Source organism: Vicia villosa, linkage group LG3, assembly GCF_029867415.1.
Source record: "Vicia villosa cultivar HV-30 ecotype Madison, WI linkage group LG3, Vvil1.0, whole genome shotgun sequence".
Lineage (NCBI taxonomy): Eukaryota > Viridiplantae > Streptophyta > Magnoliopsida > Fabales > Fabaceae > Vicia > Vicia villosa.
Window position 1 is genome coordinate 938592 of NC_081182.1, and position 26836 is coordinate 965427.

The following is a 26836-nucleotide window of genomic DNA, read 5'->3' on the forward strand; positions in this document are numbered from 1 at the left end:
GTTTAAGTTTTATTATCAATGAAAAACCTTGCTTTTATTTTATATCATTGTTGAACTATCAATCGAGAGATAGGGTTTATACTTTCGACCTAGGTTTTTACATTGTCTTGTTGATTAATACTCAGAGATGAGGTTTTGAAGAAGTTTTCATAAATCATTGTTGTTCATTCCCTTTATCCTTATAGTTATTCTGAGAGATCGAATATCATATCGGTAGAGGTGGTTCTAGATTGATCATTAGACATAATATCAGTTTTGAGGATGAATGAAGATAATAACTTAGATAATGTTCACATGTGGATTAATTGATTATTGTATATGAATAGGTTGATGAACCCTAAAACTCAACATATTCATTCACCATTGTTATTCAATCTTTAAGCTTTTATTCATTTAAATCTTATTTTGTTAATTGCAATTCGAGATCACATAATCAAATCAATACTTTTCATGACTCATTATAAGTCAACTATAGAACGGCAACAATATTACTCAGTCTCTGTGGATACGATATATTAGAAAATATTTACCCAAAAATACTTTCAACAGAAAACTATAGGTATTTCTTTTCCTTTAAACTCCTTAAAGCACGTCTTTTGTGATATTGATTTGGAGAGTAGGAATCGTTCCTTTTTTACTTGTAAAGTGGTGAAGATTATTTGGAATGAGATTCCTTTGGATTGAAAAACCGGTTGATTTAGAGGAGGAGTGCTTCGCGAATTTTATGGAGTGGTATTTGTTTTGTAAGAGTAAGAAGGTTAGGGAGGGCAAATGAGGAGTTATTTGGTTGACAACTTCTTAGTCTATTTGGTTAATTTGGAATGAGATTTGTTTTGGGAACGACGGTTGGAATGTTTATAATACAATTTGGAAGGTAAAGATCTTAGTTTGGAAATGGTCGCTTTTGAGATAAATTACCAATTCCAATTATAGTTTTTACGAGTTTACTATAGAGCCATTGGGTTTTCTTTTGTAACTCCGATTAGCCGGTAATTTCTTTTTCTTGTTTTTTGTTGGGTAAATTTTCTCGTTCTATCATGTAAACAGGTTGGAGAACCTTCAGTTCTCCCGTTAATATTATCTTGATTAAAAATAAATAAATTTCTATTGTTGAGAGTCCATAACTTTATCACCATTCAACTCATTTTATAATCATAAACATAGCAATTAGCGACGCGCTTTCGTGTTGTAATGATGCAATGCTATCTTAATGTCATGATATTGTGTTTTATAAATAGTTAAATTTAATTACGGCACATTATATAAATTTTGAGCCAAAAGTGACACATTGAATTAATAATTAACTTGATCAAAATGGTGAAATTATAACCACTAAATTATTTGACCATAAAAAATAAAACTGGACAAATAATTATATTTCATTGTTTGAACCTGGCACGTTTTCATGTATAACTCTTCGGTATCTATAGAGATACTAGTATTCCATATTGATCTTTACAATTAGGACCCATTTACTATAAATTAAAAAAATATTTTTTTTTTTAATCAAAGGTATATATTATTAATTCAAAAACAATCAACATATAAAGGTGATCATAGATCCAACCTTCCAATCAAACCAAAAAGACAACTAAAGCATTAAGGTAGCTATGTGCTTCCTTAATTTGGGTGAATACCACCCTCTATACATCTCTTTCTCTATAATTCTATCTCCAATATCTATACTTGTATTCCTATGAGTATTGCCCCTAAAAATTATATCATTCCTATATTGCCAAACACCATAAATGGTTTCAGCCATTGCTATCTTCGGAATCCTAAATCTCCATCCTTTTTTTCCAATCATACGGGTAATCCACCCCAACTCAATGGACCAAGGTTGAGGATCATGTGAAATTCCAATCCACTGCAGAACATATTTCCATACTTCCTTGGCAAACCTGCATTCAAACAGAAGGTGGTCAAGTGTTTCATCACAAACATTACACAGGCTGCAAATGTGATCAGTAATCAAGCCCATCTGTCGCAGTCTATCCTTAGTACTCAATCTTCCATGGCAGGCCATCCATGTGAGGATAGTAGCCCTAGGTCTAGCACTGTTTCCTTGTATTAAATGCCTCCAAGGCACCCTATCTGAGTCTATCCGTTTTTCATACAGCTTATGCATACAAAAGCTTCTATTTTGAATCATGTGATCCCACATTGGTTGCAGATTAGGGAGATGCTCTCTAAGTCTCAAAATTTTCTTTATCACCCATGAGCAGCTGGTACTAATATCTGCCTCCATTAAAGTCTTCTTTTTGAGATAATGAGCATGCACCCATTTAACCCAAAGGTTGTCAGCTTTTAAACTCAGATTCCAAAGGCACTTCAAGAGAGCAATATCATTCCAGAGACAAAGATTGAAGATGTTCATACCTCCAAGATTCTTAGGCCTGCAGACTGATTCCCAAGCAATGGAGCTCTTCTTGCTAACCGTTGCTTTCCCAGTCCATACAAAACTTCTACAAATACCATCTATCTTCTTTAAGACAATGCATCCAAAATTGTGCAATAGCAATGATAATAGTTTTAACTAGTTGTATTCTACCTGCCATACTCAATAACCTAGATGACCAATGTTTCACCTTTGCCAGAATTTTATCAATGAGAGGGAGATAATGTTTAATATTCAGTTTTCTAATGGTGAGTGGAACCCCTAAGTACCTGAATGGGAGCAGGCCTTCATCATAAGAAGTGAGCTCAGTTATCCTTCTTCTGGTGTCTTCATCCACTCCACCAAAGTAAACTTTGCACTTCCTTGGATTCACAATCAGCCCAGTAGTGCCAGCAAAAGTATTTAGAACTTTCATCATCATCTCCACAGAGCCAACATCACCCCTGCAAAACATGAGTACATCATCAGCAAAAGAGAGATGTGTGATTCCCAGTTTGTCACATTTTGGATGGTGTTTGAAAGCTGGTTCCTTCTGCATTTTAGCCATCAATCTGTTCAGGTATTCCATCATTACAACAAAAAGAAGTGGAGATATGGGGTCTCCTTGTCTGACCCCTCTTTTGGCCTGCATCTCAGTTGTAAGAGCACCATTAACCCTGAACCTATATGTGACAGTCCTGACCACCAGCATAATCCAATGGACAAATCTACAAGGTATACCCAGCTCTCTCAAAACAGTTTCCAGGGCATACCAATCTACCATGTCCTAAGCCTTTTGTAGGTCCAACTGAATCATAATCCTAGGAGGTCCACCTTTCCTACTATACCCTCTGATTAGTTCATAAGCTAACAGTATGTGATGGTGAATGACCTGACCAGGGATGAATGCTGCCTGGGATAAATGGATAACACTTTTCAACATCTTGCCCAACCTGTTAGTAAGAATCTTTGATATGATTTTGTAGAAAGTTGTGCAACCAACAATAGGCCTGTAATCTTTAACACACCTTGACTCTTTAGTCTTTGGCACCAGAGTAACTGCAGTCTGATTAAAAGGCAAGAATAGTCTATCATGCTCAAAGAATTCCTGCACTGCCCTAACCACATCTTCCTTTATGATATGCCAACAAGATTTGAAAAATTTAGAACCATAACCATCAACCCCAGGGGACTTTAAATCACCAATTCCTTGCAAAGCTCTATCAATCTCATCATCTGTGTCGACCTTACTGACCAGAATTTCTCTCTGCTCCTGATAGACTAAAGAAAAAAAATGATTTTTTCTATTTTAAACATAATTGAAGATTAAATATAATCAAAATAAAAATATATTTATTGTTGAAGATTAAACATAATCAAAATAAAATTATTTTAAAATATATATTTCAAAAATAAGTTTTATGATTATTTTTAAAATAGTTTTAAATTTAAGTGTTTTTTTTAAAATTAAATACTAAAAATAAAAATAGTAAAATGATGAAATATAAAATAATATTTTACAAAAAAATATTTAAAATTCAATTTAAAAATTATAATTAGTGTAATTTTGGTATATTATTAAATTTGTTTAAAAAATTGTGTACGTTGTTTTGTATAACGGATTTAAACCTAACATTGTATACGGAGTATAATAGAATAGAAATATATGATCCATATAAAAACATGATGCATTTAGATACAATAAAAATATATGAACCATACAAAAACATGATGCATCTAAATGTTTATATATTTTTTCTGTAAGGAATTACAAACTTGCAATTGCGTAATATTTATTTGGTGACGGCAACAATTGTATAAATTTATAGCAATAATTTAGGAGATGCGTATATTTAAGATGATTAATTATAGGGTTAAATATACGATGCCCCCCTGTCACTAGGGCGAGTTTTGATTTTGCCCCCCTGAAGTTTTTTTTTTTGTAAACCGCCCCCTATAAAACAAAGATTCTGTTTTCAGAAGCCCCTATCCCTTGTTTGGCTGACTGGACGTGGGGATTTCTTTGTTTGGCTGACTGGGCAAGGGAAGAATCGAACCCACAACCCCTTTGTTAGATTTATTGCCCGTTTCCACTAGGCTGATTAGTCTTTTATTTTTTTTTAATAATCACTGATTAGTCTTTTATGTTTTATAACGAAACTGAAGTATATAAGTATATTATATGTAATAAGTTATATATATATATATATATATATATATATATATATATATATATATATATATATATATATATATATATATATATATATATATAATAATAAGTTATATATATATATATAATAATAAGTTATATATATATATATATGTTTTAACGTTAACATATTTTTAATAAATAATATATAATATAAGTTTTATATATATGTTTTAATGTAATAACATTTTATAAACTAATAATTAACGTTTTATACTATAAGTTTGATATTAACTAATTAATAATATATACTGTAAGTTTTATATATACTATAAGCTTTATATTAACTAATAAATAGTATATACTGTAAGTTAATAATATATACTACATTTATAAAATAACAAAATTTTATAAATTAATATTTTATAAAGTAACATTTTTATAAACTACATTTATTCATGTTCTAACGCATTTTATAAATTAACATTTATTTTGTTTTATACTAAATTTTTTTATATTAACGTTAATTTATATATTTTTTTTATAAATGAACAAATAAATAAATTTTTGAATATCATTTAAAAACAAACATTTTTATAAAATACATTTTATTCATTTTTACAAACATTTAACGTTAATATATATATATATATATATATATATATATATATATATATATATATATATATATATATATATATATATATATATATATATATATATATATATATATATATATATATATATATATATATATATATATATATATATATATGTGTTATAATATGAAGTTATAATACATATGAGACTAACATTAGTATATTGGAAACTAACATTTTGAAATTAACATTAGTATGTATATTAATATGTACTAAATTATATATATTGGAAACTGACCTTAATATATTGGAATATTAATTTAATATAATATTAATTTTATTAAATAATACTATGAAATAATACATTAACGTTTTTTTCAAAAACATTAATATATTAAGTTTTTTTATAATATATTAATGTTTTTATAATACATTAATGTTTTTTTAATTATATATTAACGTTTTTTTATAATATATTAATGTTTTTAATATGTATAATTATTGTTTAGTTTTTTTAATTATTAATTATTGTTCAGTTTTTTAATTATTAATTATTGTTAGTTTATATTTATATATTATATAAAATATTAATTAGGGTTAGTTTATAAAAATGATAGCTAAAACGTAAGTAATATGCAACTACCAGGCATCCTTCAAATTAACGTTATATTAAATTGGTTGGAGATGTCAATAAAACGTAAGTAATATATATTAAATTGGTTGAAGCAAATTAACGTTATATTATATATTAAATGGAGTTTGAAACGAAAAAAAATCAAAAAGGTGTAACAGTTCAATTGGTGGAAGATGCCATGATGGCAACATTCAAGGACCAGGTTCGATACCTGGGTTTGACAGATTTTTTGAATGATTTTTTCTTATTAAACATAGTAAGCAAGTCCAGTCAGCCAAACAAGAAATTCAACTGCCCAGTCAGCAAAATCTCCCACGTCCAGTCAGCCAAACAAGGGATAGGGGCTTCTGAAAACAGAATCTTTGTTTTATAGGGGGGCGGTTTACAAAAAAAAAAACTTCAGGGGAGCAAAATCAAAACTCGCCCTAGTGGCAAGGGGGCATCGTATATTTAACCCTTAATTATATTGTGAATTTGGTCATATACTTGCTTGACGTGGTAATGATTAATGAATGACATATCTCAACTACTTGAATTAAGAAATATTAAGAATTGTGGATCTTATTGATTGAACATTAAACTATAATTTCCACAATAGATTCCAGGCTATATATTTATAAAAAAGTTGTAGAGTTGAAAAGCTGAATGATACAAAGACACGCAAGATAATGAATCCAGGCATGAAATGAAACCAACTATGTATTTAAATGAAACGTTCCCACCAGAAGAAAAACATTTTCAAGAGAATAAAATTATTTGACAAATTATGGAGTGACAAAAAACATTTAATTTTAAGCTAAGAATAATAATATATTAAAACTAAATTTGAGGATGCAATAGATATTCAGAAGTAAGAATTAGTTAACAAATAAATCTAACTGCAGATTAACCACAAGTTGACTGCAAAATCAGTCATAGCAAAAATGAAGAGATAAGTTAGCTACAATAACATTCCTAGCTAATCAGTAGTACAATATTTTATTTTATTTTATTTTATAATAAAAGAATATTCTTTATTCCAATGGTTATTGCTTAGATTCCAATCTGAATCAGCATGTGGGATATTAAATGGTGCTGGTACTACGTAGACCAAATAAAATATTTTCTATCTTTTTATCAAAAAAAATAAAACATTTTCTAATTTAGTATTTTATCTATTGGCGTGAATCACGAGTTCTCTCTTTCATTTTGGGTGCCACTTCAAAAAATTCTCATCCTATAATATACTCATCAAGTTGAAGTATGAGGTGTGGGTTCATAAATATAGTGTATTTTTTTATAAGCAAAAAAGAAAAAGAAAAAACATTTTTAAAAAGTTTAGAATTAATTTTGCAATAATTTAGTGTAGGTTTGATTCTCCGGTAAAAAGAATTGATTTTGAGTAATTTAATTTTATATAATTTTAATTAAAAATAAGTTAAATGTAAAGTGATTTATGTAAAAAAAAATTGACCTACAAATTTTAATATAAAAATCATGTTTAAACTCAAAAGCTTGAATATAATAAATTTTAAATTCAGAATTAATTCTAACTTTAAAAGAACCAACACTTCAAAATTATTTTACAATCAATTCTACATTAATAGAATTGTTTTTTACTCTTCTTTCAAAAGCTAAACCAAACATATACCGAAAGTGTTTGGTTCTTCTAAAATAAAATTGATTATGTTTCTAGAATTGATTATATTTGAAATTAAAATTTGTAACCTTTAAATTTAAAAATAATTTTTACACTAAAATTTATTGTTCAACTCATTTTTACATAAATGTATTCAAACATAATCACTTTATATCTAAGGTTGGCAAACGAGCAAGCATGCCCCATTTAGGCTTGCCCAACAAAAGTCTGAAAAAAAGGGCGTAGCGGGATAAATATAGTTGAGAATGTGAGTCTAAAACCTTAATCAGTCCCGCACTAAAGTGTAGGCGGATGGACCCGCGGACATTGCACCTTTTAAGCTAAAAAAATGCATAACAGTGTGTGAATGCTCGAACCTGCAAAAATTCGTAAAAAATAGGACGAGACGTATCAGACACATTAGAGAGTGGGAGTCTAAATCCTTAGTCCGTCCTACACTAAAGTGTGAGTAAAATAGACATGCACAACGGACTGTACCTATTTTATCACCCCTATTTATATCCGACTAACTTTTAATTGGATCAATCCTACGAAATTAATTCATTTAAAATTAATTTCCATCACAGTAAAACTAAAGTTAATAATAATTTATTACTTCTCTGTTTTACAATGACCACCGTCGTTTAAGAAAAATATTTGTTTCAGAATAAATGTCATTTTCTTTTCAATATATAAATGATTGTTATTTTTTTAATTTTTTAATTTTAATTATAATTTTATACAATGTTTCTAACACATAATAAAAACATTAATAAAATTAATTTTATAAAAATATAATATACTATGACAACATTATTGGAATCTTTAATATGTGAGAAAAATCTTAAACAAACCGAAGGAAGTATATTATTAGCTACAAAATTTTAATTAATCAATTCCATTGTAGAAATTATAAATTGGTTGTTTGCTTTTTAGTAAGCAAAATTATGATTTTATAGAAAAATGGTACATTCACGTATATATGATATTTGTACACCTAATAAATTGGACACCATTTACTTTTAGTGTCCTTTGCAAATTTGTTGTGTGTAGGTGTTATTTTAGAATTTTTTTTATCATTATAACTATTTTTATCAAAAACATCAAAATAATCGAATTTTTAATAAAAATCATAAGGGAAAATCTCAATTCACCTCTTGAATCTCTCAACAACATGGTGAAGTTCTAATTATGCCACATGCTTCTGTAGATTCACATTCGAAAACATCTTTTTTTTTTTTCAAAAAATTTGTTTCTTTCCGTAGGTACATCTACGGAACGTGTAAAAAAAGAGTGTTGTACCTACAGAACAGTCTGCCATATTTTCAAATCACATACATTTCACTTCAAAACTCAATTTTTATAAAAAACTGGAAAATCAAATTATAGTAAATTAAAGTAATGCAATTTAAAGGCAATAATAAATAGTACACCAAAAAATACATTGTATAAACTGCCGGCCACAATGTCGAATACATAATCAAAGTAACATACATAAATGAAATCTAAATATAGATATTAAAAAAAATCACAGGCATCACTATTGTGTGTGCCGGTCATCATCATGCGCTTCTCGCCTGCCTCTGGCCCCGCCTCCGCGTCCACCACGCTATCCGCTGGCTACTCCGCCTTTACCGTCAAGTGCCCCACCAGTCCTGGCACGATGTTGATGGTACAAAAATACCTCCTCTGCCAGCTGTAATACGGTGGGAGAACTGATTTTTTTGAAATGTTGCGGATAGCAAGAGTCGCCACCGACTTTTATTTTATCCATTATATAGAAAGGCTAAAAGAACAGAAAAAAAACCTTTTTAAAAGACTTTGAGTTCGGGAGGCAAGTTATACATGTTAACAATAGTGAACATATGTAAACATAGAAAAAGGAAAAACACGTGTTTTTCCTTTGTAAACTGGAGCAGCAAAAACAGTTGGAGGAGTGGAGAGAACTCCTTTATTTGGAATCAAATTGGAGTGAGACTTGAGTCTAATTTCTTCTGCCAACAATTCATTAAAAACTGAATCAACATTAGGAAGTGGATTACGATGTAGAATACCCCCACGAAGTCCCTCAAAATCATCCCTAAGCGCCATCAGAAATTGAACCAAACGTTGCTCTTCTCTTTGATCAGTGTATGCTTTGACCACTTTTAATTCAGACGATTCCATAAGAGCCAACTGATCCCACAAATTACTCATAGTTGAATAGAATTCCTGAATGGTCATATTATTCTGTTTGAGAGCTCTAATATCACTCTCCAGCTGGTACCGTTTTGCAAAATTAGATTGAGCATACAAACGTTTCAAATGGTCCCAAACCTCCTTAGCAGTATCATATTTTGCTGGTTGCACTCCTATTGACTGAGAAACAGAATTATTGATCCAAGTAAGAATCTTAGAATTACTGACATCCCATGTTTCCAACTCTTTTGCATATTTTGCTTCATCCTTTTTATCCGTAGGTTTAACAAAGGTTCCATCAACATAACTCCACATCCTTTTTCCTTTCAAAAAATTTTTCATTACGTAATTCCAATAAGAATAATTTTCTCCATTGAGTTGAACACTAATAGATTGAAGAGAATCATCTTTATCATGACTCATTGTATTAAACTATGAGATAACCAAAAACACCACAATTAAGTAAAAATAAATTAAATAAAAGTGATCCAAAAAGAATCAATTTTTTTTCACTGTATAAGAAATAAGGATTCTCTATTGAATAGGTATACCACCAAGTTGTTTTTCCACCTACTACGTTGAATTTTTGTACTGTATCAAGAAGAAAATTGGCAAAGCTTCAACGAGGAAAAGGATAAAATTGACGACTAGCCAACACACTACCGGAACAAATGAAACCGTCAAATTCAATTGAAACAGTACCGTCAATACTCCAACAAATCGGCAACGAACAAATATGTGTACCACTTCGCGGTAGATCCGAAATCAAACCAAGCTCTTTGATACCATGTTAACAATAGTGAACATATGTAAACATAGAAAAAGGAAAAACACCCTTTAGCTTAGGGTTTCAATAGAATGAACAAAAACTTAAGAGTAAGGGTTACACCAGAGTATAAATACTAAAAGTTAGAAAAGACCGAATTACCCTAACAAAGATACAATAAACAAATATAACAATAATAATAATAATAATAACCAACAATACAAAGGGAAGGTGTAAGCACCCTTTATATCCATGGTTATCCATGGGCTCTTAATTGCTTAGCTCACTTTTTGTTTTCAAAATGTTTGAAGTGTCGTGTGTGAATAGAAAATGTTTGAATAAGGACTTTAGCTTGTAAAATAAGCGTAGCCTTTTTGAAGGTTTTTGAAAAGATAGTGTAAAAGAAATTTTGAATTTAAACCAGAGCAAGCAATTAAAAGCAATTACCCTTAAATTAAAAAGTTTATGTTTTTTTAGACTTTAATGGGAAAGGGCTATCCATACCATAAAGAGGGCAGGTAGTCCTTTTATTGGATTTTGAAAGGTCATCGAAATTATCGTTCGCCACAAGACTGTCCCTACCATAGAGGGGGCAGGTAGTCCAAGGGAAGGATACAATAGTCATTTTTAGGCAACTAGTGAGGATACCTTAGCAATGGGACAATCATCATTTACCGAGGCAACTTCGAGGGACAAAATTGATGATGATAATGAACTGAGGGCAACATTTGTTTTGCTTTAGGTATCCTCGGAATCGAGGGACTTGACTATTCAGAATCACAATTTAAAAAGGCAACAGATAATAAGGCAATAGGCAACAAGAGAGGTTACCCCAAAGGTGTGTGTGGCACAATCACGTGGTTAAACTCAGTTATTTTATCTTATAATTAGTTATTCTAATTCGGTTAACAGACTTGCACTCCCTAGGATTACTAACCACGCAGAAAAATAAAACAGTTTAATGGTTCTACGCTATTACAATAAACACCTGTAAGGCAGAAAAATAAAGGCAAAAAAATAAAATCCTATACAACTAGAAAGATATCACAAGGGATCAGCTTGATAAAGCAGTGGTTAAGTTAACATGATTTCACCGAACATCAAATTCATCATTAAAACCATTCTGATCACTTAAAGGATCAAGGCATCATGAGCTATAGTAACTACAAACACATAGATCCACATAAAGTGTGAGGTCAAACATAAAGTAAAGAACATGGAAATATTTAAGGTCTCAAAAGGAAAGGGAGTAAAGCAACATCAATTTCACCCTTTGACAGTAAGCGGCCCCACAATTGATAACTGAAGTTTGAGGAAAACACATCATCACCATCATCGATCCTGATTTGGCCTTGATCCTTCCGCAACACTCTAGTACTCTAAAAAGATCATCTCTACCTCAAATATAGGACCACATAGAGAGCTTTAATTGCAAAACATTTTGGCTATATGACATGCATTTAATGCGTGTTTTCAAGTCAAACTACTCTCACTTGATGCACCTTCAACTCCAAAGTGGAGATCTTCTCGGTAACCGTTGGATGGCTAATGAAAATAAGCAAAATGGCTAACCTCAATGTTCCTTCACAATCCTTGTTTCATAAATGAAAGTGGGAATTCAGGGGCATTTGTTTTAGATCGGCTCAATAACCCAATAAGACTAACCCATTCTGAGCGACCCAATCAAAACATCTTTATAAAGGAATTTGGGTAGACCCTCGTCAAAAAGTCACACATCAAATCTAGTCTCCTCGTGACTAACTATCGAATTTAATTGAATGGTCACACATGTAACACCCTTCTAACCCACAAGGAATATTCGTAATATAATACGAAATAAATCAAATACAATCACCAAGAAGGGTGTCACATCGTTATAAAAAAACTTCACAAATAATAGTCTTGCTCCGTAACACGGATTCTCAACATTTATTTGAAACTTAATTTAATTTATATCGCATCACAAAATAGATTATCTCGCAGTGGAATTCACAATTTAAAACATCTTTAGTACTCTTCATAACACATCAATTAAACCTCATGGTTCATGAGTTATAACTCAAACATCAACATCAAAAGCCTTTGAAAGGTAATTCATCAAAATGTAATTCAAATTCAAATAGTCAAAGCAAACATAAATGTTTCAGAACATAACGACCCCGATGTTACGTATCAAAGAAAGACTCCCTGCACGTTGCCCACGCGGAGGCAACTTTCAAACAAAAAGGGTGAGTATTTCATAATTATTATATAAGACATAAGGAGTAAATATAGTAGTGGTATACAAATAATCAATCACACGCGCGCACACACACACACACACACACACACACACATATATATATATATATATATATATATATATATATATATACGACATATCCATCACATACGCGTACTTACTCACACTTTCACATCATCACCTACTCACAACATCATCTTATGATTCATTCACAATTATCACCTAAGTTGTTCACGTCACAAATAATCAAGCTTCATTAGTTCACACAATATCACAACAATGCGATGCAACAACAATGGACTTATGTATGTGGTACCAATACTTCACTGATGACTCGGTCATCATTCTCCAAAGATCCCCACCATAGGATCGATTCCCGCTTGGAACCGGAGCACATCACAATATTGCATTCAATCCACACAATGGGATTAAGGGTCGTCACTGGACCAATGGTCCTACAAATGTGCTATGAATGCATGATGATCAACGTCACAAACTCAACGACCATGGCTAGTCAAAATGGCATCATCATTCATTTATTCATCAAACTCATGTCATTCTTCAACATACCACTACACAAGCATCTTGGTCAACTCAACACATACAATCATCAATTAATCATGTTATCAATCAACACACAACATTCATTAAAGTCAAGTAGAGAAACACAAGAATTCACAAAATTAAGTTACATACAAAATGCCTTCTAAACCTACCCAAACATACACAGTAAATTCAAGAAAATTCTCAGAAATTATAATAAAATATAAGCTTCCATATTATGAAATCATTTTTCAAAAATATTAATTTTCGATCCAAGAATCTGCGCTAAGCGCAATACCTACTATTATTAGGCTCGTTTTATTTTCAAAAGCGCGCTAAGCAGGCTCCACCGCGCTAAGCGGGCTCTGCAATTTCCGCAGAAAATCCTGCGCGACCTGCATCAATCCAGTCCCAAAATTTTACCCAAAAACAATTTTTAATCATGATTTTCCTACAATTTAAGGTCTATTAACCTAGTTCTAACATGGACTAATTATCTTAAACACCAAATTACAAACATTCATCATACCTCTAATGATCTTCATCAAACCCTAGACCTCCAAATTCATAAACATGGTGGATTTGACTCTAGATCATATTATCATTCACTAATTCATCAATTAATAGCATCACACAATACAAACAAAATAATCCAAGCAATCATCATGGTATTTCATCAAAATCATCAATTCCTAATAAAATCCCAAACCCAAAACCACATACAATTATCAATCCCTTAAGACAAACATAAGAATTAGGATACCCCCTTACCATATGTTAAAATATAAAACAACATATTAACTTAATTTCAACTATTCAAAATACATCAGAAATTATCCAATGTAGCACACAAAATTAAATAACTTGTTCTAACAAATTTTAAGATATAAATATTCACGACAATTATAATTTTATAACATTCATAACAATAAACTGTTATAAAATTTTATAACAATTATAATTAGATTGATGTGATATATTTTATAGCAAATTGTTATATATATATATATATATATATATATATATGATTTGTACTAACTCTATCCTACCATAAAAAATTACATCATTACTATCTAAATCTCATTTCAACCTAATTTTTAATTAGAATACATCATGGTGTCTTTTCTATACTATCTACATAATTATATTAGGATGAAACATTTTAGTTTGAAATTAAGTCAAACCATCAACTTTTGTTTGATATTTATACCTTTAAAATACCAAAAAAAAAAAAAAACTTAATACGCAAATTGTTTATAGCATACCTTTATTTATGAATTAGGAAAGGATAATTTTTAGTTATATTAAAAAAATTAATTCTTTTCGGGCGGGCAGGCTACCCATGGCCCATATGGACCGGCCCATATTTTTTAGGACTTTTAAGGTCCGGGCTTAAAAAGGCCCGGATGTAAATGGGCTCGAAAAATAAGGTCTGAGCCCTAACTATTTTCGGGTCTAATGGGCAGGCCCATGAGCTTCGACCCATTTTGACAGCTCCACCCCATACACACCAACATAAACATCACACCTCACATAATCTCATCGATATATTCACTGTGATTCGACATCAAAATATCAAATAATAATTTAAATAATTAAATCTAAATAGGAGTGTTACAACACGTGCCTCATATCAGAACGAGAGCAATTTTAATCGCCGATTCTATATAAGATACTAGTAACAGACCCGTGCGTTCGCACGAGTTCTGGTACAGGACGCACATTTGTTTTAGATGTATATTTTTTAATAGAAAAATGTCTAGTACCCGTTAAAAAATAATAGTTGAATGTATATATAGAAATATGTCTGGTAGTGGTACCCATAAAAAAATAATAATTGAATGTATAGAAAAATGTCTGGTACCCGTGAAAAAATAATAATTGAATGTATAGAAAAATGTTCGGTACCCGTAAAAAAATAATTAAATGTATAGAAAAATGTCTGGTAACCGTAAAAACATTTAGATCAATAAGATTTTTTTAATACAAAATATAATTTTGTTATAAAATATGTGAATAATAGAAGCTAAAAAAATGTAATAAAAATAGAAGCTAAAAAAATTATGAATGAAAAAAATATGAGAAAAATTAAAGAGCAATCTTATTAATATAAAAAAGAAAATAATATTTAAAAATAAGAATAAAAAATAGGAATATATATTAATTCATTAGGAGTAGAGGAAGATATATTGAAAAATGCCTGGTACCCGTAAAAAAATAGTAATTGAATGTATAAAAAAAATTCCGGTACCCGTAAAAAAAATTGAATGTATAAAAAAAATGTCCGGTACCCGTAAACAGGGACGGACCCAGAAATATTACATATTGGGGGCAAAATTCACATCTAAATTTAATTAATTAAAAATGTAATAAATAAAATTTTGAAATATAAAATTATTTTTTGTCAAAAAGAAGACCATATTTACATTTTATCTCAATTATATCATTAATTATATTTTTATTAATATACCTTAATTATTTAATTTATTAAGTTTTACTCTAATAACTATAATAAATAAAAATATTTTAGTATTTTTATTATTAAAATCAACTCTGTTAATTAATTTCTTAAAAATCGTATGCAACACCAATATGATATTTAATTTTAGATGAAAAATATTAACATACACTCTTTTCTTATATTATCTTAATAATAAATCATGAAATATATACATGTACAACAAAATATAAACATTACAAATAAGGAAAATATGTATATGTAAGTAAATCAAATATATAATAATATGTATGAATTAGTTGTTTAGATACTAGTATTCAAATAGTAGTGGGGGCCATTGCCTACACATGGATTAGTGTAGGTCCGTCCCTGCCCGTAAAAACACTTAGATCAATAAGATTTTTTAATATAAAATATGTGAATAGAAGCTAAAAAAATGTAATAAAAAATAAAAGCTAAAAAAATTATGAATGAAAAAAGTATGAGAAAAATTAAAGAGAAATCTTATTAATATAAAAAAGAAAATAATATTTATAAATAAGAATAAAAGATAGGAAGATATATTAATTCATTAAGAGTAGAGGAATATTATTTGAATTTGAAATTTACGAAGAAAGAGAAAATTGAAATAAAATATTTTAATAATATATTATCCATGTATAGGTGAATGAATTGACAATGTATAGTAAAAGTTAGTATATGCATTGACAATGTGAAGATTGATTTGATTGGTACAAAAATTTATTTTATTAAATATATTTATTTGTGAATTTGAAACAAAGAAGAAAATGTAAGAAAGAAAGAGAAGTTGGATGAAAAAATCATCCATGTGGCACAATAGAAAAACAATAAAAACATTTTGATATTTGGAACAACATATAATTTTCTTATATTATAGATATCACACACTATAAAATATATTACTCACTCACTCCTACAAAATCACCCATCTATAATATCATACCGCCGCCGTAAAAAAAAAAAAAACTCAAATGTTATATCACCAATCTTTGGTTTCACACAGTTTTCAAACCTAATTTAAAAATCGTTTATAAAAACAGACATCATCAATGTAGTGGTTCAATCCTTGCTTTCTTTAATTTTCTAAATGTTTATTGCATTTCAAAGATGAATGATATTATTTAGTATTTTCTACACAAACATCATTTCATTAGCAAGTAGATGAGGCGTATTTAACTAGCAAATGACTACTTTTGATTAGGACAACTAATTAAGTCATATTTATCAAACAAAAAAGAATGTAAAAAGATGATAGTTACAACACGACTGTACTTAACGATAAGAAGGAGCGCGTTTCAATTATTTCCACGTCAGATTTGCTGTTTGCCACTTTGCCTTTGATTTGACGAAACAAAGAATATTCAACAAAATTAACAAAAAAATAAAAAAAAATTAAGAATCACAATTATTTCAATAAAAAATAATAAGAATCTCAATTATGCTGTTTTTTCATTAATAAATATGCATAGCTCTAGGACTAAACTAAACGGAGAAGAAAATCGATCTCTCTTCATTTCACTCCCAAAACCAAATTATTGTTCTTCTCTATTTTTCTCATTTTAATCCCAATTTTTACTCATTTGTTTCTTGTTTTTGTTTTTTGTTGTTGTTGTTTTTGTTATATCTTTCCCTTCACGTGAAAGTGAAGAACTTATCTAAACCTTGCTCATATATTTTCCGTGAATTTTTTTTTCATAACAATTTTGAAAAATAACCAATTCAGTTATACTCGTCAAACAGAATTTGGTCGTCGGAACAAGAAAATACATGGTTGATATGAAGATGAGATCCATATTATGGGTAATATTGTTGTTGTTTGGTTGTTTTGTGATTGTCTACGGTGAAAGAAAGCTTGTGAAAATTCAAGTACCAAGTTTTAATGTTACTTCTACGATGATTCAAGAACATAGTTTTCTCAAAAAAGCTGTTAATTTCTTATGGAAATCAGATGGATCGGGTTATACACACGTGTGGCCGGTAAGCTTGATTTTGTTCTTGTTTTTGTCTTAGTTAAACCTAAATTGGAAGTAATTTTTTTTTTGTTTGATTGGTTGATTTTGTTTTGTTTCTGAAAAAGTTGTTTATTGTTGTTATGTTTTTAGGAAATGGAATTTGGGTGGCAAATTGTGTTGGGTTCTTTTATTGGATTTTGTGGGGCTGCGTTTGGAAGTGTTGGTGGAGTTGGTGGTGGTGGCATATTTGTTCCTATGCTTAGTCTTATTATTGGCTTTGATCCTAAAACATCTACGGCTATTTCTAAATGTAAGACACCTCATTCTCTATTAATATCTCGGTTTTTTCAGAGTTGTCTTAAATTTTTAGTAAAAATTACAATTATTTTAGGAGTTTTATTTATTCACATATCTGCGAATTGTTACTTGTCTTATAGTCTGTCTGACATGCCCTCAAAATGACTGTTTTTAGTCTGGTCAATTTTAAACTATGGACATATAATTAATTTCTCTCTTACATCTTACAAGAATTTATTCATCAAAACTTGCTGTTACTTTCAGATGATTTTTTCAATCACCTGATGTGGCCCATACATAATAAATCATGAATGCAATTCTTATCCTATCTGCAGTACCCCAAGTGGAAAATATTGAATTTTAAAGTTATTCTACTAGTTCAACATTAAATGCAAATACAATTGAAAAATAATAATTAATATTGTAACCAATATTGATTGTGATAAGTTAAACACTTCAATAACTATTAACGACTTTGAAGCACATATCAGTGCCAGTGACATGTGTTGTTTTATTAGTTTTTGTGCAGCGTTGTGCTATTTTCTTTAAATTATTAGTTTTTAATTTTTTTTTAAATTATCAGTGTCGACGTGTAGGTGTCTGTGTCTATTTCGTGTAAGGTATTATGTGATTTATGGTGTGTTGTGTTTGTTTCAGGTATGATCATGGGTGCAGCTCTGTCAACTGTTTACTACAACCTTAGGCTAAGACATCCAACCTTAAACATGCCAATAATTGACTATGATTTGGCACTTCTGATTCAACCTATGCTCATGCTTGGTATCAGTATTGGAGTGGTCTTCAATGTTGTATTTCCTGATTGGATGGTCACTATATTGCTCATTATTCTTTTCTTAGGTAACCATTCATTCAATGTCTTTTTCAATTATGTATTCTTGTTTTTTTTTGTTGCTCCTCCATAACAAGTAAATTTTTTTACTCTTCTGTAGGAACATCAACAAAAGCATTCTTTAAAGGGATGGAGACATGGAATAAGGAAACCATAATGAAAAAGGTCTCATTTATTTTTTCATATAGTCTAATGTTTTCACTGCATTTTGAAAAAAAAATTGTTATTTTTTTGTTAATATTTTCTTGACAAATTACATTAGAAATTTTTTATTTCTAACTGTTTAAACTTTGGTTTTGATTCATTCTAGGAGGCTGCTAGGAGACAAGAATCAGTTGGTGAGTTCAGTTACTATATTACTAACATTTACCAAAACAATAATGTGGTTCTGGCTATGAAACACGGACACATACGCATGTCACACCTGTAATAATCTTAAAAAGTGAATAAATTGAACATAATCATAATCCAAGTGTTAGTGCTGAACATATTTTTTTTCAGAAGTGTCGGTGCTACAGCAAGTCCTGGTTTATTTTTTTCTGATGCCAAAACGTATGCAATTTCTTATTGGTTAGGTTCAGGAGAATACAAAGCTCTTCCAACTGGACCAGATGCTGCCACTGAAAAGGAAGACACCAAGGTACATGAAGCCATTTAAGTACAGGAGAGAAGTTATTATTAACCATAGTGATATTAGTGCTCATTTTACAACGGTTTCTGAGGGAATTTGAACTCCGGCTTTTAAGATTATAACGACAAACTCTTACTACTGAACTGACACTAACTTCTTACTGATATAATTCTAATTCGGAAATTTGCAGGTGTCTATGTTTGAAAATGTTTACTGGAGGGAGTTTGGGCTACTAATGTTTGTTTGGGTTTCATTCCTTGCATTACAGATTGTTAAGGTTTGCTCTTTCATCACAGTTAATTTAATACATAATAATATCATTTATAACATTCGCTTCATCTAAATTGAAACCGATAATATCTTGACAGCAAAAATACACAACTACATGTTCGACAGCATATTGGGTACTGAACTTGTTGCAGGTGAGAATTATGTCCTATTATCGCGCAACTTTTGTGAATTTGTATCTGAAAAATGAAGAGTTTGAATCATGTTTACATGTTATGTACGCAGATTCCAATCTCCGTTGGGGTAACTGCGTACGAGGCAACTATGTTGTTCACTGGAAGAAGAGTAATAGCTTCTGTTGGTGATCAAGGGAAAGAATTTACCGTTTTCCAGCTAGCGATCTATTGTGTCTTCGGCATGTTGGCCGGTATAGTCGGTGGAATGCTGGGACTAGGAGGCGGATTCATTATGGGTCCACTTTTTCTCGAGCTCGGTGTTCCTCCTCAAGTGAGTTTCAAATATGTTGTTCATTAGACAGTTTGTTAGTTAGCGCGGTAAGGAACCGGATTCATTGTCTTATATGGTGCAGGTATCGAGCGCAACGGCCACGTTTGCGATGACATTCTCCTCGTCTATGTCTGTCGTGGAATACTACTTGCTGAAAAGATTTCCAGTTCCTTATGGTTCGTGCCCGCGGGAAATTCTAGATTACGTTTTAGTATAATATTCGGTTTTGTGCGATAAAATTGATTCTGACTAATGTTGATATTTGTTAATGTGACACACAGCTCTTTACTTAAGCCTGGTGGCTACTATTGCAGCCTTGGTTGGACAACATATTGTGAGAAGACTTATCATATTGTTTGGAAGAGCTTCTCTTATCATCTTTATTCTAGCCGGCACAATATTTATCAGCGCAGTCTCACTAGGTAAGTATATCGATTATTAGATCAGAGTTGTGTGCAATCACATCTAGATCAGACTCAGACGGTTCAGATTTTGAATTCGGTTTTTTAGTTTTAAAAAATCGAATTCTAAAAATGTGTAGGCTTATGAGTTGTAACACATTTTTTTCACTCATTTTGTTAGGTGGAGTTGGCATTTCAAATATGGTGCACAAGATTGCAATGCATGAATATATGGGATTTGAGAATATCTGCAAGTATGGGTCATAGCACTTTTGGGAAGATGATTTTTTAGTGTGTTTACATTATATCCAAGTTAGGCCAAGAGCAAAGGTGGGCAAGATAGATTTTTTATCATGTTAGAAGGTGTAATTTTTTTTTTTTTTTGTTATTGCCAAGTTATGGAGTGATGCTGTAGGAAACTCAGAAACTTGTATTTATTCACCTTGTTCAAGTCATTTAGATTTTTAAGACTTATGTGATGTGAATCTTATTGTGTCATTCAATGAAAATTTGACAATAATCCGGTTTGTGAAATGCTAGTAATATTCAATAGCTCACTATTGATTGGTCAGAGTAATTAGAATAATTTATGTAGGTTCTACTCATTTTATATTTATATTAGTGGGTCTACTCATTTTGTGTTTATTTTATTTGGCCTGACAAAAGAGTGGTAAAAAGGACCCATTCTCTTAAATTATATTAATTTTGTTTGACTTTTACGGGAGGGATCTAGTATTTTAAATCTGTACCATCTAATCTCTCCGTTTTGTTTTTCTGAACTTTTGTGCACATGAATATTAATATAAATTTTTGTAATTTTTAAACTTTAGGAGTTTAATGTTCATTATTCGTCTCACATAAAAATGAAGACAGAGTCAGACAAATTAAGATTTTAAACTTACACTAGTAGAAGACCCGTGCGTCTACACGGGTTTTTTTATATCTTAATGTGAATTATATTGTATCAACGAAAATAAAATCCTTAAATATTTTGAATGTAGCATATTGAAAACAATATAGAAATAGAGGTGAGGCCAATATACTGTCAATTTGTTTTACATAGTTGTCTAAATAAAGCAAAAGGAAATAGAACTTAAATGTCAAGTAATTGTCTTCAAAATGAGTTCACAACAAATAAACCCCAAGATTGTGATAATATCGTGAATAGAAAAGAAAAACAATAATAAGAATATATGTAATAGGTAGATAGTTAAAAATGGTAAAGTTGAGCATATACCTTAGGAATATAGTTGGAAATGTTAAAGTGAAACGTAATCCTTGGTCATCACCTTTAAATGTAAGTTGTATAATAAAAATCATGAAATTGTCTATCGGATTACAAATCACGTAGTCATGAATTTAATAGTGCAAGATAATATGTAATCATAATGAGATAAATAAATTTCAACTTATACTTCTCTTAATTATTTCATCTTAAGAAAATAAAATATTAAATTAATCATGGTCACTTTAATAAAATAGGTATTATTGTGATTGTGTTCCGTTCCGTGTGAAAGTTTATATCATATTTCTCTTAATTTTTTCAACTTATTTTTCTCTTAATTATTTCATCTCAAGACAATAAAATATTAAATTGAACATGGTCACTTCAATAAAATAGGTATTGTGGTGATAGTGTCCCGTGTGAAAGTTTATATTATGTTTCTCTTAATTTTTTTCAACTTATACTTGTCTTAATTATTTCATCTCAAGTCAATAAAATATTAAATTAAATATGATCGCTTCAATAAAATAGATATTATTGTATTTCATCTCAAGTCAATAAAATATTAAATTAAATATGATCGCTTCAATAAAATAGATATTATTGTGATAGTGTCTTTATATCATGTTTCTCTTAATTTTTTCAACTTATACTTCTCTTAATTTTTTAAACTTATACTTCTCTTAAAATATCATGACATCCGAGAGCTATCTTTGCTTTCTATCAAGTTTTGTTGTGGTGAGAATTCCTGCCATGCTAACAACACCAGAAAGCGGCGATCTTATCTCATGAGACATTGTTACCAACATTTATAGGTCTTTTATATATATTTATATATAGGTATTTTTTTATATTTATATATTTATTATGTAATGGTTTCAACAATTTGATTGGGATTGTAACAAATTATACATATACAATTGAGTTTCACTATTTGGATTTCATTTGATAAGTCATGAAAATCAATTTAGCTTTATTGAATAAAACATGATATTTCAAGTAAACCACTTCCAGGAAGTCACATTGCATTTCTATATTTGTTACGTGCATGCCTGTGGATAGTGGATGTAACCATTCATATATTCTTACTGTCAAATTACATTCACTTTATAGGAGTACACTATATTGTATTATTATGATACATCATTTTTCTGGGAAATACATTTCCCAACGAAATGAAGCATCTATTAACACCAATTTTTGGTTTGTAACCTGTTTCTCAATTCAAATATTGTCATTGGGTACACCACCTTGCCTATGAATCTATTATAGTGAAAATGGATTTTATTTTACTGGTTCTTTCATCTTTGTGAGATCCAAAGTAGCTTTGCATTCAGGGAATCTAATAATTCTCTTTTCCTCTCGTTCATGAATCATATGCCAAAGATACATAGAAAAAAAAGAATTTGCTTGCTATCACATTTTGAGAATTAACTATATCATTATCTTCAAGATCAAATTCAAAATATTATCACAGAGTACATGTTCAAACTGAATTCACCTGAAAAACAATATCAAAAGGATTTCCATATTACATTAATAGCCTATCAATCCTGCTACACATAATTTGATTACTATCATCTCTCCTAAAACATTATGTTCTAGCTATCAAATAACCCCTAGCCTTCATAACAGATCCATTCCCAAGCTTAAATCCAGGACTAACGGGAAACTCTACGACCTGACCAGCCGGTACCCGCCCAACAGAAAATTTCACAACACTATCCATATATTGTGGATGGAACTCAACTCCACGACTTGCCTCAAATTGACTCGGCGGAGGATTCAATGAAAATGCTAGTAAATGAAGCAACCACACAGTCTTGGCCAACCCTAAAAGTTCCTTATAGAACTCCCACCTCGGGTGGTTTCCTGCCTGGACTTGACTATTCTGCTCCAAGTTACCAAACAAGGACTCCTCCATCTTGGGATGAACAATAGCAAGATACTTATTGGAACAAAATTTTCCAAAATGACCCGTCGGTAAGATCCCAAGAAGCTCAGCAGGATCCATGGACTTCATGTCTCTGTATTGAGTGAAACAATCGCGACGAAACTGATCAGGGTTCAGGAGTGAAGAGAGGCTACCATCCATGTAGAAAGTTTCATGATCAAACCCTTGAAAGATATTCCTAGATATATACGAATCAAGCGCATACTTAGCGTGATGAGCCGATACAATCGACAAAGTCGAAGCATTATGATATTTGTCAGTAGAAGCAGTAGCTGCTTCGATCGAACAAACAACAGCTGTTATATCCTAATGTGCATTATGCATTAGAGATAAAAGCATAGATGTGAAAGATTTTTATGCTTCTCTCACTTGCACCATAGTTGTTTCAAACAGTTCTGCTGTTGGCACTGCTACAACTGCTGTAGAATAAATTTCACAAAAAAAACCAATAACTTTGTATTAGCTTGAATCAGCTTCTTAAACCCCTTAAAGTTGTATTCTAAAAGCTAAACCTAAATGCACATGCATAGAATCACTTTGAAAAAAAAAGCATTTCTCTACTTCAAAGCATCATCAAGTCTAAACCAAAAAAGTAACTTTTTTCTGAATTATCCAAATTCCAACATGAAACACAACATTTTCATAAAAAACATTACTCTATCTAAAAAACAAAGAGGGTCATTCATAATCATAATGTACCTTGAATTCCTAGTTTTCTCTTAGACATAGATCTTCCTGGTTTCTTTTCACCACTACCATTACTTGAAAGAGCAACAATACCTTCAAGCTTCTCTTTCAAATTCTGAACTTCCAAATCCCTCACCTTCACCTCATTCTTTAACTCCTCCACCACCGCCTCATACGGCGCCACCACCTCCCTCATCGATGCAACACCAAGTGATCTTACAACTGATAATAGTTTAAACAACCAGCAAGGTCATGGTATATTAATCAAATTGTTAGAACAGTCCGACTCTAAGAAAAACAAATAAATAAACACACACAAGAATACAAACAAATCAATGGTGAAGTTCGGCCAATTTAACCTGCGTCCCAGACAGCAGAGTGAATATCAGTCATACTCAACATAAATGAACTACATCCAATCAAATAAAAAGTAAATAAATCACCTCGCATATGCTCCATGCAAGAAAAGTGATAAAACCAGAAGGTAAACCTGGACCTAGAGAAAAAGCACATAGAAAAAGACACAATTTAGAAAAGGGATCAAATCAAAATAGAACAGTTACATAAATAGTCACACTCTTTCAATAAAATCATAACACATAAATAGTATTCAAAATCAACAATTGGATTCCTGCTTCTCTCTCCAGTTCACTCTTCCTTTTGGCTTCAGCTTCAGCTTTCCTCTAAGCCTATTCTGCAGCCTTTACCTCTGATGCACGAAAACAAACTTATCAATCAGACAGAAATAATCAAAAATAGAAGCAATATTCTACAAAAGTAAATCTTAGAGCATAAACTGTAGTATTCTATAAAATTAAATCTTATGGTTGCATTTGAAGAGTATGGTTGCAAACTGATATGCTGAATGACTTAAAGATTGTCACTACTTAGCCTTGCTCCAACTCAATCACATGATTTGCTAGCCTTGTTACTGTCAATCAGTATATCACGGGTTACAACGTGGATCTGATCACCCTGTAGATTCAAAATGTTTAACTATCTATAAATAAAGCAATAAAAGAATGTTAAAGCATATGATATTAAGTAAAAACGAACCCTTTGCATCTTGAAGGATGGCTTCAACGTATTGCTGACCATTATGTTCCTTGACGTCCCATACATCGACGACACGAATTGCTATCTTCCAAACATTTTGATCGGGTTTCAATTCAGAAATCATAATAGGTGGTCTAGACATGGTTGTTCAAAAATCTGAAACAAAAACCAGTTTTGTTAGCTAATCAGAGAAAACAAAGCACAGGCAAAAAAAATCAGAACTTCGTAAAAATCAGTTTCCAAAAAACCATGCTATCTAAACATGTAAATATAAATCATTTGGCAAATCATAATAAAAAACAATCGTTCAACAAAATTAACTACAAACAACCTTGTAAGTAAAATCAATCCTTTATAACACTTAACTACAAATAACAGTATAAAAATTTAAACTTTATGTGTTTTGAACATCATTAGACCAAATCAAATCACAATAACCAGAATGGAAACACAAATGTCATGTATAAGTAAAATGAAATGTTGAAAATCTAAAATGTGAAACACAAATGTGAATAAAACATGAAGATGAAGGGGTAGAGCGAAGGGAGAGAAGGGATAGTCCAAATTTGTGATGAACACCGTAAAAATCAAAACTTTAACATCAATAAACAAAATCAGTAGAAAGAGAACTATAAAAATCAGTACTTTATGTGTTTTCTACATTTTATACACCATTTTGGAAAAGAAAGTCACAAATGTTTAGGAAAAGAAACTCACAAAAATCAGCTTTGAAAGTTATAACATGAAGAAGAAGAAGAAGAAGAAGAAGAAGAAGAAGAAGAAGAAGAAGAAGAAGAAGAAGAAGGGTTAAACGCAGAGATTTCATTACCCGTGGAAACCGAAGAACTGTGATGAGATGTTGTCTGGTGGATGAGGAAATAGTGCTTCGACGTAGACAAAGAAGAGAGCAGGGAGGATGAAGAATGAAAATGTAAAGGAGAGATTGAGATGGAAATGGCCAGGTGTTGTAAACCTTTTGTCTACCGTGTAAAAGGAGGAAATGAGAGGGAAAAGTTGAAATTCAGTATTACTCACTGGATTAATGGTTGATAGAAAAAAGCAATAGAAACATTGAGAAAATGGTGCCACTTGTAATAATGGGTACATTTGATTGGTCTATTAGTAGTTTGATTTAGCAAATTACCAAGATGGGCATATGTTAGTGCAAAGTTTTAAAAGCAAAAGGGTAATTAAGGGAGTTAATAGGCATATTATAATCTTAGTTAGGTAGTTGATTTTCAATTTTGCTTGTTCCGCTTTATGTTTTTGCAAACTTTTGTAAAGAGAATTTAAAATGGGCAAAGATATCCGTTTGTTATCTGTAATCTTATAAATCTCTTGTGTTCTCTTAATTTCAATTTTTTAAAATTATAAAAATATGTGTTAAATTGCCGGACGTGCTATAATTAGAATTAATCTTAAATTTAAATCAGTATTTATAAAATATTTATCAATTTTAT

General features: G+C 30.6%; 2 protein-coding genes and 1 pseudogene across 2 annotated transcripts; 1 reads left to right on the plus strand and 2 right to left on the minus strand.

The window, feature by feature from the left end:
- Positions 1 to 1591: 1591 nt before the first annotated feature.
- LOC131593628 (uncharacterized) lies at positions 1592 to 3161 on the minus strand. The gene is made up of 2 exons (XM_058866192.1): positions 2589 to 3161; positions 1592 to 2485 (listed from the first exon to the last, which is right to left on the minus strand). Exons 1-2 carry the CDS (start codon positions 3159 to 3161, stop codon positions 1592 to 1594), a joined length of 1467 nt encoding a protein of 488 aa, XP_058722175.1.
- A 13896-nt stretch (positions 3162 to 17057) lies between these two features.
- Positions 17058 to 20988, plus strand: LOC131660017 (sulfite exporter TauE/SafE family protein 3-like). The gene is made up of 12 exons (XM_058929132.1): positions 17058 to 17565; positions 17691 to 17850; positions 18495 to 18695; positions 18788 to 18852; positions 18998 to 19025; positions 19263 to 19327; positions 19509 to 19595; positions 19687 to 19740; positions 19832 to 20053; positions 20136 to 20229; positions 20335 to 20475; positions 20636 to 20988. The coding sequence occupies exons 1-12, from the start codon at positions 17356 to 17358 to the stop codon at positions 20719 to 20721; spliced, it is 1413 nt and encodes a 470-aa protein (XP_058785115.1). The 5' UTR covers positions 17058 to 17355; the 3' UTR covers positions 20722 to 20988.
- A 2137-nt stretch (positions 20989 to 23125) lies between these two features.
- Positions 23126 to 26395, minus strand: LOC131654726 (protein GRAVITROPIC IN THE LIGHT 1-like; annotated as a pseudogene).
- Positions 26396 to 26836: the final 441 nt, after the last annotated feature.